Source organism: Gordionus sp. m RMFG-2023, chromosome 3 (assembly GCF_954871325.1).
Source record: "Gordionus sp. m RMFG-2023 chromosome 3, tfGorSpeb1-WG-v2, whole genome shotgun sequence".
NCBI classification, from domain to species: Eukaryota; Metazoa; Nematomorpha; class Gordioida; order Chordodea; family Parachordodidae; genus Gordionus; species Gordionus sp. m RMFG-2023.
In genome coordinates this window covers 24,788,766-24,805,229 of record NC_088777.1, presented here as the reverse complement: position 1 = coordinate 24,805,229, position 16,464 = coordinate 24,788,766, and the positions used below count along the sequence as shown (strand labels likewise).

At 30.9% G+C, this 16,464-nt stretch overlaps 1 protein-coding gene across 8 annotated transcripts; it reads right to left on the bottom strand.

Annotated features, from left to right (window-relative positions):
- Positions 1–8,211: 8,211 nt before the first annotated feature.
- On the bottom strand, positions 8,212–14,019 carry LOC135926141 (uncharacterized). 8 transcript variants are annotated; one of them, XR_010571795.1, is made up of 5 exons: positions 13,073–14,019; positions 12,924–13,032; positions 12,499–12,884; positions 8,887–9,191; positions 8,212–8,731 (listed from the first exon to the last, which is right to left on the bottom strand). XR_010571795.1 is itself a non-coding variant. In XM_065461861.1 (5 exons), exons 1-5 carry the CDS (start codon positions 13,952–13,954, stop codon positions 9,174–9,176), a joined length of 1,347 nt encoding a protein of 448 aa, XP_065317933.1. In that variant the 5' UTR covers positions 13,955–14,019; the 3' UTR covers positions 8,212–9,173. The 8 variants fall into 8 exon arrangements, 7 of the variants coding, with proteins under 7 accessions (XP_065317933.1, XP_065317935.1, XP_065317937.1 ...); XM_065461861.1 differs by having other exon boundaries at positions 8,212–9,191; positions 12,499–12,749; positions 12,798–12,884; XM_065461863.1 differs by having other exon boundaries at positions 8,212–9,191; positions 12,499–12,749; positions 12,798–12,839.
- Between the last annotated feature and the right edge of the window lie 2,445 nt (positions 14,020–16,464).

Genomic DNA, 16,464 nt, shown 5'->3' with positions numbered 1-16,464 from the left:
AATAATAAATTTAAATTTTTAAATTTTTTTAACATTCTTTTACTATATGATTTAAATCTTAGCCAATGAATTTATATTAATATAAATAATTTCAAAGTTTCAATGCACAGAAATGTTTAACTTAGCAGTTCTTATTATTTCAAAACGCAAAGTCTTTATTTTTTTTTACCTTTTTTTTTATTAATTTCACAACAACGATTAATATCTCGTCTTTATTTTTTTTAAAGAAATAAGGATTTTCCAAAAAAAACAATATATAAAAAAAAATATAATTATAATAATAATGAATATCCACTTTTTTTTTAGTTTATATATGATTATTTTTAACTTTATAAATATTAAATTATTTTTACATAATAAATATTAAAAATATTTATATAATAATGTTCATGATGACTGCGCAAAACTTTAAAAAAAATATTAAAAATAAAATTCCAAACAAAAAAAAATATTCATGACTCACACAAAAAAATTTATTTAATATTAATAAATAAAACTATTTATAACACGCCACCATTAAATGAAAACCCTTGAACATACAAAAAAAAATTAAAATTGTTGTTTAACAAAGACAAACAGGGGGGTTTTGTACATAAAATCAAAATGTAATTATTTATTATTCTCTACATATGTTAACATAAATAAAAAAAAAACTATATGATGTAAAATATTTTAAAAGTTTTACTACATATATTAATATCGTATTTTAATTATTCCCGAAAATCTATTAAGGAAAATGATATTTAAAAAAAAATTGTTTTATTATTACAAAATTTGTAAAATTTATTCTGGTCCCATTACATCCTCCAACAATTCCTGAATCTCAGAGGCCGACAAATCAACCATCGGCCACTCTTCAGCGTAATAGGCCCTGGGACTCGCCTCCCCCGTTTCTTCTCGAAACGGCTCAATAATCACCACCGGTCGCCCCATCGCAGTTATGGATTGATCTTGTTGCGGCATTGCCCCTATCGTCAAAGGCGGCAAAATGGTCCTAACTGGGCGTGCGTCGCTCCTTCCCGGGCTTCGGCTTCTGTGGCTCGTCGTTTCCCTATTATCATTTAAGTCTTGCCTACGATTTGGCCCACGAGGGCACCGCATACAAGAACGTCTCCTCCTCGAGCGCATGCTGAGGTGCCTGGGCTCCGGTAATTCGGAGTGATCTAAATTATTCGTTATTATCCCGGACACTCCCTTTTGGACCGGGGGCGATCTACTGCTCCGGCGTATTGGAGGCGAATGGTCTATTATGTTTCGGTAAATCGAAGGCGAGATTGGTCGCCCATCCTCATTAACATATCCTTGGTAAATACTTATTCTAATGGTTAAATTCTCCCAATATATATACCGATGCCTCCCCGGCATTCTTTTTTAAGAAAAAGGTATAATATAAAAAAAATTAATAACAGTTTTCACTCACTTTTCTTTTGGGTCAAAATGAATAAATACAGGAAAATTTTCTTTAACAAAATTAACAATTATACAAAAAAAAATATATAATTTTGCATTTATAAAATTCCCCTTTTAAAGCCCAATTATTGGAACCTTCCTTGTTTTGTATCTGGCTTCCAACTGTCATTGCCGAAATCTTTTCCGTGTTTCAGTCCTACTTGGAACCATTTTTTATTTGTTTCCTAGTCCAATTGTCACTCCTTTTTATTCTATTCTCCAACTATATACAAGTTCTATTTCCAACTTTTGATTTACGATCCCGACATCTCCCAAAATTATCCCTTACTTTAATTTATTACTTTGGTTAACATACCCAACATTTTTAACTTTTTGTGCATTATTTATTGGCACTCTAACTAAGTTCCCCCTTTTTTTTAAAAAAAAAATACTCGCTTTATTCCCCGAATCACGAAATCATTGACTAATTGATATTTATTTTATTTTTTATTAAATGTGATGTAATCCCGTAATTGCGGAGGTATTATCTTGGGTTAATTATCATTATCGATTTTTTTTTAAAATTAAATTTGATTTAATCTCGGAACTGCGGAGGTATTACCATCTTGAGTTAATTATCATTATTAGAATTATTATTTTCTATGTGCTTTAACTCGAGAATCACGAAAGTTTTTTTTTATATATATATATAGCCCCTTAACCTCCAACATTATTAGCACCGGTTACCATTATTATTATTATTGATCCCCTTTTTTTTTATTAAATGTGATTTAATCCCGTAATTGCGGAGGTATTACTATCTCGGGTTCATTAATATTTATTTTGTTTTTTTATTAATGTGATGTAATTCCGGAATTGCGGAGGTATTACTAACTTGGGTTAATTATCATTATCGATTTTTTTTTTAAATTTGATTTAATCTCGGAATTGCGGAGGTATTTCCATCTTGGGTTAATTAATATTTATTTTGTTTTTTTATTAATGTGATATAATTCCGGAATTGCGGAGGTATTACTAACTTGGGTTAATTATCATTATCGATTTTTTTTTTAAATTTGATTTAATCTCGGAATTGCGGAGGTATTTCCATCTTGGGTTAATTAATATTTATTTTGTTTTTTTATTAATGTGATATAATTCCGGAATTGCGGAGGTATTACTAACTTGGGTTAATTATCATTATCGATTTTTTTTTTAAATTTGATTTAATCTCGGAATTGCGGAGGTATTTCCATCTTGGGTTAATTAATATTTATTTTGTTTTTTTATTAATGTGATATAATTCCGGAATTGCGGAGGTATTACTAACTTGGGTTAATTATCATTATCGATTTTTTTTTAAAATTAATTTAATCTCGGAACTGCGGAGGTATTACCATCTTGGGTTAATTATCATTATTAGTATTATTATTTTCTATGTGCTTTAACTCGAGAATTGCTAAGATATCTATCCCTCTCTCCTCGCCGCATCATGGCTGGATCTCAATCTTTCAGACTCTACTCTCTTCCGTATCTGTTCTACGTGTCTAACTCCTTCCTTTCCATCAACGAATTTTACTCTCACCATTTTATGCCCCATGTTCTGTATAATTATTCCTGACTCCCATTTTCGGGTACCTCCAAATATTCTCGCCCATATGGTCTGACCATTCACAAATGCACACTGATTATCCATTGAATTTTCCTCCTGGGTTTGGGTCTTAAGAAATCCAACTGAATACGAGTTCTACGGCCCAAAAACTTTTCTTCTGGGGACAATTCCTCTCCCTTTCGACTATTGTTATAATATGCAATCGCTATCCAAATATCTCCATCCCCATATTTCGACTTCCTCAACCAACTTTTCACCACCGCCACCATCCTTTCCGCCTGCCCATTTGAGCTTGGGTGGTAAGGAGGCGCCAAAATGTGTCTCGCCCCAGTTTCAGTACAAAACACTTTAAATTGTTTACTTATGAAAGAGGGTCCTCCATCCGACACGACTATTTCCGCTACCCCAAATTTTGCCCAAAGATCTTTTAACGTCTTAATTACTACTTGTGTTGTTAACCCCTTTACTTCTTGATACTCTACCCATTTTGAGTAAGCGTCCACCACGAGGAGATATATTTTATTTTCGAAGTCGAAAAAGTCTAAGTGCACTCTTTCCCATGGTTGAGTAGCCCTAGGCCAAATACTTTTCTTGTCCTTTCGAGGCATACTTGCCCATGAATTACACATTTCACAACTTCTCACCATATTCTCGATTTCTTTATTCATGCCAGGCCACCATACGTATTCCCGCCCCCATTGTTTCATTCGTTCCATACCCTGATGTCCAGCATAGATCATTGCCTTTACTGCCTCCCTTAATCTGGACGGCACCACTCCCCGACTTCCTCGTACCACACACTCGTCCACTATCGTTAGCTCTCCACTTGCTTGAACTTTTTGTCCCCATCTCGCCATTGCTTCCGACCCAATATGCACGCTTTGATTCTCGTCAACTCGCGATCTTTTAAAGTAGCATTTTTGAGTTATTCCCATGCAACTGGTCCTCCTTTAGATATTCCGACTATCGCTCTAATCAACCCGTGCTCATAATCTTCATCCATATCTTTCGACCTACTCGTTTCGCAATCCTCTCCCGCTCCACATCTAGAAAGAATATCCGGTAAGTAATTTTCTCTTCCTCGCCGGTATTTCACTTGCACGTCGAAACTGCCTACCAGCAATAGCCATCGCTGCAACCTAGGCGACTACATGAGCTCCTTGTTGTCCTTCCTGAAAAGATGAACCAAGGGCTTGTGATCCGTATATATGACAAATCGACGTCCGATCAAGTATTCCCGACATTTAATCAATCCAAATATAACCGCTAGCGCTTCTGGCTCGATCACTGAATATCTTGTCTCGGCCTCTCTAAAGATTCTTGAGAAAAATAAAATAGGTCTCTCCAATTCGTCTATACAATGTAATAGCGCTCCACCCACACCCCTATTCGAAGCGTCAACGGCCAATATTACTGGCACATCGTTATCAAAACACACTAGTACTGGTTCCCTTCCAATCCTCAATTTCAACTCCTCAAAAGCCTCCTCCTGTTAAATCTTCCATTCAAATCTTTCTCCTTTCTTTAACAATTTATACAACGGCGCCGCTATCTGCGCGAAGCCTTCCACAAAACGGTGATAATAATTCACCATTCCCAAGAAAGCTTGTACTTCCACTTTATTATTAGGCTTCAACATGCTTGTTATATTTGCCATATTTTTGTCTAAAGGTCTGACCTCTTTCCCTTTGATTTGCCCCAAATATACGATTTTTGAAACCCCCAGCACACTTTTTTCAACGCTTGCCCGCAATCCTTTATCTTTAATCCTTTTGAACACCTCCTCCAATCTTCGTTCGTGTTGCTCGGGAGTCTTTCCCATCACTAATACGTCATCCATGTAGTAAAATACTCCCTCTAGTCCTTGAAAAACTGCCGCCATCGTTCGTTGAAAAATTGGAGCCGACACGCTAAGTCCAAACGGCAATCTACAGAAGGCATACAATCCCTTCGGAGTCGTGATCGTTAATAGCTTTTGTACCTCGGGTTTCACCTTCAATTGTAAGTAAGCGTTCGAAAAGTCCACCTTTGAAAAATATATGCTACCCTTCAAATTAGCTAATATTTCTTCAATCCGAGGTAACGGATATTTTATCTCCACAACCCACGAGTTTAGCGTGACCCGAAAATCAGCGCAATAACGAAGCTTTCCATTGGCCTTCTTCACGGGTACTAACGGTGTTGCCCATTCGCTATATTCCACTGGACAAACAATGCCCTTCTGCACCCACTGCTCCAATTCCTTGTCTACTTCATTTCGCCATTCGAACGGTATCCGACGTAATGCACAAAACTTGGGCACATATCCCTCCTTTAATTTGATATCCACTTCATAATCTCGGAGACAACCCAACTTCTCATCAAAAATCTCCTTGTAATTTTTCATCAAGTTTCTCACTCCCTCTTGTACTTTGATCATACCAAATTCTATCTCTCTATCCCGCAATTCCCTCTCTTCCCGTCGTCTCGTTTCCTTTCCATCCATTTCCATTTGTGGCTATGTGTTCCCTTAGAATTTCCTTGTTCCAAATCATCATCTTCTCTAGTTTCTTCTTCTGGCAACATTATTTTCCATCTGCCAATTCCTCCAGCTCCGCTTCAAACTTTCCTTGATCATGAATTTCTTTCTGTTCTTCAGTATCATTTCTTTCTTCCTTTCTCCCAAAGTCGCGACAACTCCTAAAATTCCCCCCGATACCTCCCCTATAATTCCCCCCAATATCTCCCCTATAGTTCCCCCCAAAACCTCCCCTATAATTCCCCCCGATACCTCCCCTATAGTTCCCCCCGATACCTCCCCTATTATTCTCCCCAATACCTCCCCTAAAATTCTCCCCAATACCTCCCCTAAAATTCCCCCCGATATCTCCCCTATAGTTCCCCCCAAAACCTCCCCTATAGTTCCCTCCAAAACCTCCCCTACAGTCTCTAACAACCCTATTATCCTCTCCTCTCCTTTCCCCTTCCAAAAAGGTTTCAATTCCTGGCAATCTTTCTCCATACCACAAATTCATATCTCTAATTTCTTCACATCTTGCAACAGGTAAAAATACACCACACCATGCGAATACCCCCCAAAAACCACAATCTGGACCAATTCGGGTGGTCCAATCCCATCCCACTACTGACTCTACTTTTCGATCTACTATCCATAAGTCCAAAATCTCCACTCTATTCTCTAATACCACCTTTAACTCCACCCTTCCCATCTATGCGACTTCTGATCCATCCAACTGACGGATCTTGATGTCCTCCCGTTTAATTATCCCTTCCGACCAAATACTCTGATATTTCTCATATCCCATCACGGATATGGCTGCCCCGGTATCAAATAACATGGATACCATATTTCCATTCAAATTTATCCAAACTCTAGGGCAAGGATCATGTATCCTTTCCTCTTGTATCATATTTATGCCCTTTGATACCCAATCTTTCTCACTATAATCTAATCTTTCCATCTCTTTCGCCCAAAGCCCCCCGACCTTTGCGGCATGCTCTTTGCCATCATATAGTCACAAATACTCGCAATCTCTCGCCCCATGTCCTTCCTTCCGGCAACGGAAACAGATTCTATTCTGCTCTTTATTCACAGCCAAAAATGGTATTCTTACCTCTTTATTTTTTTCACTTTCTATAATTCTAACATTTGGAGCACTTTGCCCCATGTCCCTCTGTGGAAAACCGCCTCTAGTTTTGAAATTACCCACATTGCATTCCTCCCTATTGTGACCAAATCGACCACAACCTGCACATCGTAGCTTATTACGTCTTCCTGGACAAAACGTGGCTATATGTCCATATTTTCCACATTCAAAACATTTCGTTTCTTGGCAATCTCTGACCATATGTCCCTGTCTTCCGCAATTATAACAATTCATTCTCCCCCTTACTCTAGAATCAAAGTTGGGTCTCATTTCTCCTCTCCTTCCCTGAGAACTTTCTCTAGGTCCCCTATATGTCCCCAATCTCTGATTAGTATATGAATCTCTCCTTTCAGGCCTATAGGTTAATTTATCTAATTCGCTATCCGTCCACCCATTAATTAACTCCTGCACTGGGAACCATGTTACCTTTCCCATAACATCCTCTTCCTCATTATGTCCTTCTATCGTCAATGTCTGCCCCTTTATTTTCACACTTCGACTTCTCAACTTTCTTCCCCATATTAAGCTACACATCCATATTACTAATATAACCAATGCCCCAAAAATATTCTACTGTATTTCTCAGTATTTTACAAATTTTAAACTTTTCATTTCGACCTTATAAAAATTTATAATTAATTTCAAAATAAAAATTTTGGTTATTTGTAATGTTAATAGATATGATATTATTAATAGTGTAAACAACCCAATAATACACATGCACATCTACAGTTAATAAGTCTAAAGATACGACAAAAATTTGGGCAAATTTTGTGTAACAGATTTACAACTCGTAAAATTCGGACAGCACTTCCTTACGATAAGACTTTTTTTTTTATTTTGAGAGAGAAGAAAAAAAATAAATAAAATAAATGGACAGCTGATGTCGATGATGAAGACGATGTACAATTCACTTCAAGACTCAAATACCACTATATGATATTTTTCACTCGAAGACTCAAATACCACTATATGATATTTTACCGTAGATGTAGATGATGAAGACGATGTACAATTCACTTCAAGACTCAAATACCACTATATGATATTTTTCACTCGAAGACTCAAATACCACTATATGATATTTTACCGTAGATGTAGATGAAGACGATGTACAATTCACTTCAAGACTCAAATACCACTATATGATATTTTTCACTCGAAGACTCAAATACCACTATATGATATTTTTCACTCGAAGACTCAAATACCACTATATGATATTTTACCGTAGATGTAGACTCAAATACCACTATATGATATTACAACAACCGCACTAACCAGGTTGTTTTGTGTAATATAAATTGAATTTTAATTGAATATAATATTAACTTTTCGTTTGTAAATTATATAACCTGAAGGATTGAATTCATGATATATATATACGTGATATTTTGTATTAAATTTACTTATACTTACTTTTATTTAATAAAACACTTCATTGGCGACGATATTTTTAGAGAAGATTTATTTGATTTATTAAATTTAAAGTAAAAGACTCAATGGAAGTAGCTCCTATTAAAGTTGAAGATTCAATGGAAGTAGTCCCTATTAAAGTTAAAGACTCAATGGAAGTAGTTCCTATTAAATTCCATATTCCAGAATTCGTCAAAGAAAAAGTAAATATTCAGGACTACTTATTTAACTTGGAGTTAATTTATAAAGTAAGAAATATTATAGATTTAAATACAAAAAAAGACCTGCTTTTAGCCTATATCGGAACAGACAATCTTATCAAAATTAAGAACTTTCACTTTCCAATAAATTTAGAGATGATAAATTATGATACTTTAATAAAAAGCTTAAATTTGGTGTTCAAGGATAGTTCGAGCATTTTCGTAAATAGGAAAAAATTTTTTACGTTAAAAAGATCACATTATTGACTTTTCAATTAGGGTTAAAACTGTCTGTTCTCTTTGTAATTTTAAACCGCCTTTTGATGAACTTTTAAGAGATATATTTATCCTAGGAGTAGGCTTACCTGAGTTGGACAAAGAACTTCGGTCAATCGAAGGCAATATTACTTTTGAAGAGACCGTGCGTTTAGCGATCGCGCTGTCTTCGTTGGAAAATGAAACCCAGACTGAAGAAATAAAATAATTAAAAATAAGCCAACACAGGGTTCGAAAAATAATTATTTTAGAAATAATAATTATACAAACTTCAATAGATTCAATAATAATAAACACTTTAGTAACAATTATATTCCTAATAATAATTATAGACCTAGTATCAAACCTAACTCTATTCAAAAGAAAGTGATATGCTTTCGTTGCGATAAGGCAAACCACATAGCGAAAGATTGTAGAACCCATGCCATACAAATGATTCTGCCCACCTCGCCTGTCATTTTCAAATAAAGCAACCATCGATGCGAAGATAAATGGGTTGCAGCTAGCTATGGAGTTTGATACAGGCGCCGCGTGTAGTGTGATTGAAGATGCACTCTAATTTTTTTTGGTGTCAACGACTTGGGGGTCTGCTGGAGGGGAAAGTCTCCAGTTGTTTTGGGAGGAGTTTTAAAATTAAATCCTGGAAGGCAACTAAAATAAAGTCATTTAAGAATGATATTAATTCAAAAATCTCATAATTTGAAGTTCATTACATTTAAATATTTGGGCGAAAAGGCCGAAAACTAATTTATTTCTAAAAGGGAGGAAGGAAGGAAGCTTCGAAATCTTTAGGTTTAGGCTATATCTTTCTGGCTAACATATTGAGTTAGCCGTTCTAAAAAAATAGGCTCAAATCAAGACATTTAACAACATTACCTATATCACCAGCGGTGATGAAGACTAATTCTGGGAAAACCCCCGTTGCAGGAAATGCCAAATTGGTATTCCATATCAAATCGATTATTTTTCGGCCCGACAATATTAATTTTGATAAAAATTATCATACTGAGAGAACATCATTAGAAAGCATCGAATCCAAAATTTTGCCTCCAATTACTAATAGTTTCTGAGATATCAAGTGTCAAAAGATCCAAAATCTTTATTCGAAAATTTTCTTTAATGAGATAAATTATAAAATAATGATGTTAAAAATAAAAATTGTGTGTCATTTTTTAACTCTATTAAAGGACTCTATTAAAGGACTTTTATTAAATATTTAGGATTATTTAATCTTGCGGTTTTTTTTTAAATTTTGAACCTGAAAACTCCCGGTGTTTTGCTTTCCGAATTTATTTGAATTTAATATTTTATTATTTACTTATATTATATATATAAGTAATAAAATTTAAACTTGGGACAGCCATAGGTTTAGTTATTACGATTTTTAAAAAAATAAAAATATTTTTTTTAAAAGGTGCTACTATATAAAATAACCCATTTTTGTCAAAATTATTAATTTTTTTGAATCTTTTCCATTTTTAAACATAAATAATATGATTTTCCAGTATTAATATCATTAAAAATATAGTCGCCTTTGACAGGCCTTATAATTATTAATATTAATATCTTGGAAAAAATAATTGTTATATATGATTAAATTTCCTAAAAAGATAGTTACGACTAATAATTATTGAAAGATAAAAGCCAGTTTTCATACTGCCGGTTATTAATTAATTTTTATTTAACAAATGTTTCGATATTAATTATATTTTTTTCATAGAACTAAGCATTTTAATTATAAAATGAATCTGCTAAAAATTCTGACATCTAAATTTCCAAATATTAAGACGTAAAACACTATATTTCTGATCAATGCCGTAAGTATTACAAAAAAATCTAAAAATATAAATTCTGACAGTGAATATGAAATAGATAATATCATCATAGAATCCACATCAATAGACACAAGCAATATTCTTTAAATGAAATTGGAATATCTCCTGTTAAGAAAAAAAACTTACTAAAAAATGATTTAAAAAAAGATAGCGAAAATATTAAAAGCTATTTCAGAAATATAATTAAAAATCCAGAATAGGTTAGTTGCCAAGGAAGGATTACAAAGACCTTATCTAGATCAAAAAATTAAACCGATACAATTTTAAAATAGGATGAAGAGCCTATAAAAGATGTAAATTTTTCTTATACCTACATAACACAGTATAAGGCTAGTAAATTTATCTTAATACTTGGGACATAAAAAATTCACATAGTCTCTAAAATCGGTTTAACTAAGCTCAATATTAAAATGTATTCCAATTAGCAGAAGTTTATTGTGAAGAATATAGTAAATCCATGTAAGGATATGTTAATCAATGAAAATAGAGGATAAGTGACCTGTATGTAAGAAACGATTGAGGATTTGTGTAAAAGTGGATGTAAATAAAGAGAAATGAAAATAACCTATTCCATCCTAAAGGACGAACAAATTCTTTGGTTTATTCAGCGACACCTGATCTCCTTTTTATAACAAAAAATAATATTTTAACAGTGAGCTCATCAAAGACGACTGGGGGTACTTATTATTTATGCAAAACGGATTAAGACGTTAAAAACTCAATTTGATAAAAAACCGAAAATAAGTAAAAACTATTATAATCGAAGCTAAATTTCATAATGATATTAAAAATATTTATGTTTAAAAATGGAAAAAAATCAAAAATATTAATAATCAAAAATGCGTTATTTTATATAAGTTTGCCATGTATTTCTGGAAAAAATATTTTTATTTTTTTAAAATCGTAATAATTAAAAAACACATGGCTGTCCCAAGTTTAAATTTTTTACTTATAGATATAAGTGAATAATAAAATATTAAATTCAAAGAAATAGGAAAGCGAAACATCTGGAGTTTTCAGTACAAAAATAAAAACCGCAAGATTATTGTTTTACTAAAATCCTTAATATTTAATAAAAAGCCTTGAATAGAGTTACAAAATGACATACAATTTTTATTTTTAGCGTCATTTTATAGCTCATCTCAATTTTAAAAAATGGAATTTTTCGAAAAAAGATCTTTATGACCATTGATATCTCACTATTAGTACTTGAAGGCTAAAATTTTGGATTCGATGTTTTCTAATGATGTTCTCTCAGTGTGCAAAATTTTATCAAAATCAAAAGAGTCGGGCTGAAAAGTTATCAATTATGCAAATACTAACTTCAAGGTTGTCAAAGTTGGAAACCTTATTTACCCCCAATAATCAAGAAGATCGATTGGAGATAAAATATTGATATCCTTGTTAATTAATCAAATTTAAATTTGTATGATTCATAAAAGAATCAAATAAAAAATATGCAAAATATATGGTAATTTTTTTATATTAGTTTATTAATATACTTTACTTTTCTATCGTTAAAGAATTTTAAAAAAACCCTTAAACATATTTATTTTCACTTTCACTTTTTTTATTGAAGTTAAGAAGATTAATTAAAAGGAAAATTATTCTAAAAATAAATAAATAATAAAATAAAAATGTGGATAAAATCCTTATTGGTTAAATTTTTAAAAAATATTGGCCAGTCCTCAATAGATATCTGGTTAAAAATAAAATATTATATATACCAAATTAAAATATTAACTATATTTTTATAAAATTTGTTAAATAATGTTTGAAATATTGAGTTAAATCATTTATTTAAAAAAAATCACGATGATTTAAATCTGCCAACTCAAGAATTCTAATTATTTATAATTATATTCTTTGTCAAATTTTGATATACATCTGGTTTAAGTTTTATGTTTTAATCTATAAATAAAGTTTTTAAAAAATTTTATACAAATTTTGGTTCAAAGATTTTGATTTTAAACATTTTTTTTATTATAATTTGTAAATGTAGATTATTTCAATATATTAATTTTTTTTAAAAATTCTCCAAAAAAATAATTGTATTATTATGGAAATATTGAGATGAATTTTTTCCTCATTAAATGAAAAGCTTAAAATTTTTTAAATTTTACTTTTTTGTGATCAGAACCATTTGAGAAATTAGAGAATTTTTCCATATTATTTAAATCAGTATCTTGATTATTAGCAATTCCATTGATGGCAAATAAAATTTTAGTCATTTTCAAATCAATTGTTTTTATTGTTATAACACGACCTATTGCAATATCAAAATCAGGACTAGAACCTGAACTTTTTAAGAAATCTTGAGTTTTCAAATTTTCAACCAACTTTGTCTCACCATTTTGAAGTTGGATAAAACTTCCTTTTTTAAAAATCGAAGAATCTGAAGGGCAAATACTGTTCATATTACTTAAGTCAACATTTCCTAGCACATTCTTTTTGATAATTTTATCTATTGAAAAATGATTAACATTGTTTTTATTTGTATTTTCTATTTCTAATAAAGAGGCTAGTTTGTAAATACATATCAAATTACCTATTTCAATTTTTGCTGTATCCGACTGAATATCATAGTCCTCATCTTTACTTATTGATATTACTCGCATCCTTTTATGTAATGGTTCATCATATAATGCACTTTCAATCTATATAAAATTATTTCAAAATATAAGTTAATTAATAAACTTTTGGTTTTACATAAATATTATTATTTTTAATGTCATTTTCAATAATATTTTCATTTACATCATCTTTTTCTAAAATATCATTTTCATTTAATTTTTCTCTATGATCATTATTAAGAATAGTTGCTAATTCCTGTCTACATTTAATTTCATCAATATTATTCATGTTATCATAATAATTGTGAGTAAGTGAATAGGAATTTTTTAAAAATGGGGCTGGCATATAAGGTGAAAGCAAAGGTAACAATGGATTAGATATTAAAGGTGTATATGTCAAAAAGGGACTTAATGGTAAATGAGGTTGTAAATTTAATGTCAATTGGGGTATAAATAGTCCTAATGCTTGATATATATTGGTGTGTTCATCTTTTGGTTTATAATTTTTTTCTTCAATATAAGAGCATTCTGATGCACCTGATGTGACATTTTTTAAATATTCAGAATTCATACTTTTCTGCAAATCTTGTTCCATCTTTATTAGATAATAGTCATTTTTATCAATAAAGGCATAATTTTTATTATCTTCAATATTTATTTTATTTGAGTCATTAATATAACCAGATTTAATAACATTTCTTGTATCTATATAATGAACAGGTGATGGGTCAAATGATGGTATCATTAATGGAGATGGATGTGAAATTAAAAGATGCTTAGTTGGATATAACATAGGAAAAATTGGATATTGTGGTGATGAAAAATATGGTAGAGAAAAATATGGATCAAATGTACAAACATCATTCTTTTTAAAAATATTGTTAAATTTTAAAGATGATTCTGAATTATTATACTGACAAGTAGCTTCCTCATTATCTCGATTATCTGGCAATTCTTTAATAAAGTTTACGTCAAGCATAGGAATAAATTGGTTTTTAATGTTCATTTGTTAAATCAACAAGAAATCACTAAAAACAGATTATTTGATGGTTCCATGTCAATTCAGCGAAACTTTTATCGCGAATGTAGTTTTTAACGCGAAAGAATTTTACCCTGAATTCAAGAGCGATTGCGATTTCGCCGTGAATTCGCTTTCATAGTGCAAAGCGATATTATAAATTCAAGATGGTAGCGATTCTCAAAGCGATATTATAAATTCAAAATGGTAGCAATTCTCAAATTATCATTTTTTTACATAATGATCTTAAAGAGAAGAAGATTAAACCCAGTTAATATTAATAAAACAAAAGAGGGCGAATTTTACGTTCTCTTTCCTAAACTATTGAATAATGAGCCTAAATTTTATAATTACATGAGAATGACCAAAGTATTATATTTTATCTATAATTCATTTTATTAGGAAACTTTTTATTATATACTAAAACATGTTAAACCTTTTTACCTTTTTTACATACCAAATCTACAAATTTTATAAAACGTCCTATAAGTGTTGAAGAACAGCTTATGGTTTGTAAGGTAAAAATAAAGCTATTTATTATTTAAATATATTTTTTATTTAGATATTTAGGAACATGCTGTAGGTATCCTACCTTGGCCTATTCTTTCAAAATGGGTATTGTAATATAAATGTAATTGTAAATTGAATTTAAATTGAATATATAACTTTTCGTTTGTAAATTACATAACCTGAAAGATTGAATTCATTATATATATAAAAGAAACTATTTATTTTTATTCTTTTTTTAAATCAAATTTATTATTATTCTCTTTATATCTAAAAACATAGTATATATATATAAAAAAGTTAATTGAAAAATATATAATATTACGTTTTTGTGAATAGTTAAATTATATCAAACACATCAATTTATAATATAAGATTAACTATTCAAATTTAAGATTAATTCTTTAAATTTATATATGATCAATCAACATTCCCCCTCTTCAACAAAGAACGAAGCTTCTTCTCAGCAGTCATCGAGAGCTTGTTGTCCCAGAAGTTTTTTCCCGTTTCGATTGTACTTGGTTTTATCTTGGTTAGCGCATAAGTCTCAAATGTTCTCGTAGGCTTGATTCTATCACGTAGGTTTGATAAAATCGTTTATTAGAGTTGCGTGAGTTTGTACGTAGGCTTGATATCCTTATCGTATGTTGTTCATATTTCTCAAAATTGTTATTATCATTAATCCAGTTGAATATTGGAATTTGGAATAAATCGGAATATGTAATTTGGAATAGTTGATCAAATCAAATATATGAATAATATGCACGATTAAAATTTTGAATTTCGGAACAATAAAATATGTAATAAGGAATGATAATTTATGGAATAAGGAATAAAATTTTAATCCAGAATAAGGAATAATAAATTATTATATTATTTTTTAGGTGTTAAGTTAATCATAGCGTTTTATACTTTTAGCGTTTTACATTTTTTGCGTTTTACATTTTTTAGCGTTTCAATATTTAATTAGTAGCGTTTTAATATTTAATTTATTTTTATTTATTTTCAATCTCCGAGGTTAAAATATGCAAATATTATGCACATTTCCCTCTCTTAAAAAAAATTTAAAATTTCACACAATATTTTTCTAAAATAATGATGTTTAATTTTTACATAACCTTTTGTCTTCAAAAGCTTTATTTCAAAAATATTTTTATCAAATTAAGTATTACTTATAAGGGTTATTTAAATCAATCCCTTTTAATTCATATGTTTTAACTTCTTAGTCATCTCCATAGGTTACGCAGTCTCCATAGGTTAGATAGTCATCTCAGTAGATTAGGTAGTCACAATAGATAAGGTAGTCATAATAGGTAGTCATCTCCATAGGTTAAGCAGTCTCCATAGGTTACGCAGTCTCCATAGGTTAGATAGTCATCTCAGTAGATTAGGTAGTCACAATAGATAAGGTAGTCATAATAGATAGTCATCTCCATAGGTTAAGCAGTCTCCATAGGTTAGATAGTCATCACAATAGATTAGGTAGTCACAATAGATTAGGTAGTTATAATAGGTAGTCATCTCCATAGGTTAAGCAGTCTCCATAGGTTAGATAGTCATCACAATAGATTAGGGAGTCACAATAGATTAGGTAGTCATAATAGGTAGTCATCTCCATAGGTTAAGCAGTCTCCATAGGTTAGATAGTCATCACAATAGATAGTAAATAGGTAGTCATATAAATAGAGTCATCTCAATGGATTAAATAATCGTCACAATAGGTAGTCATATAAATAGAGTCATCTCAATGGATTAAACAATCGTCACAATAGGTAGTCATATAAATAGAGTCATCTCAATGGATTAAACAATCGTCACAATAGGTAGTCAAATCAATAAATAAGGTAGTCATCAATTTCAAATTTAATTTAATTTATACTTTTTTATTTTAATTTTAGGCAAATTTTCTATATTTTATTCTTTCTTTTTTTACAAAAACGTAACAGGGCGCCATAAAAGAAACAAGAAGTTAACAAGTTATATTTATTCTA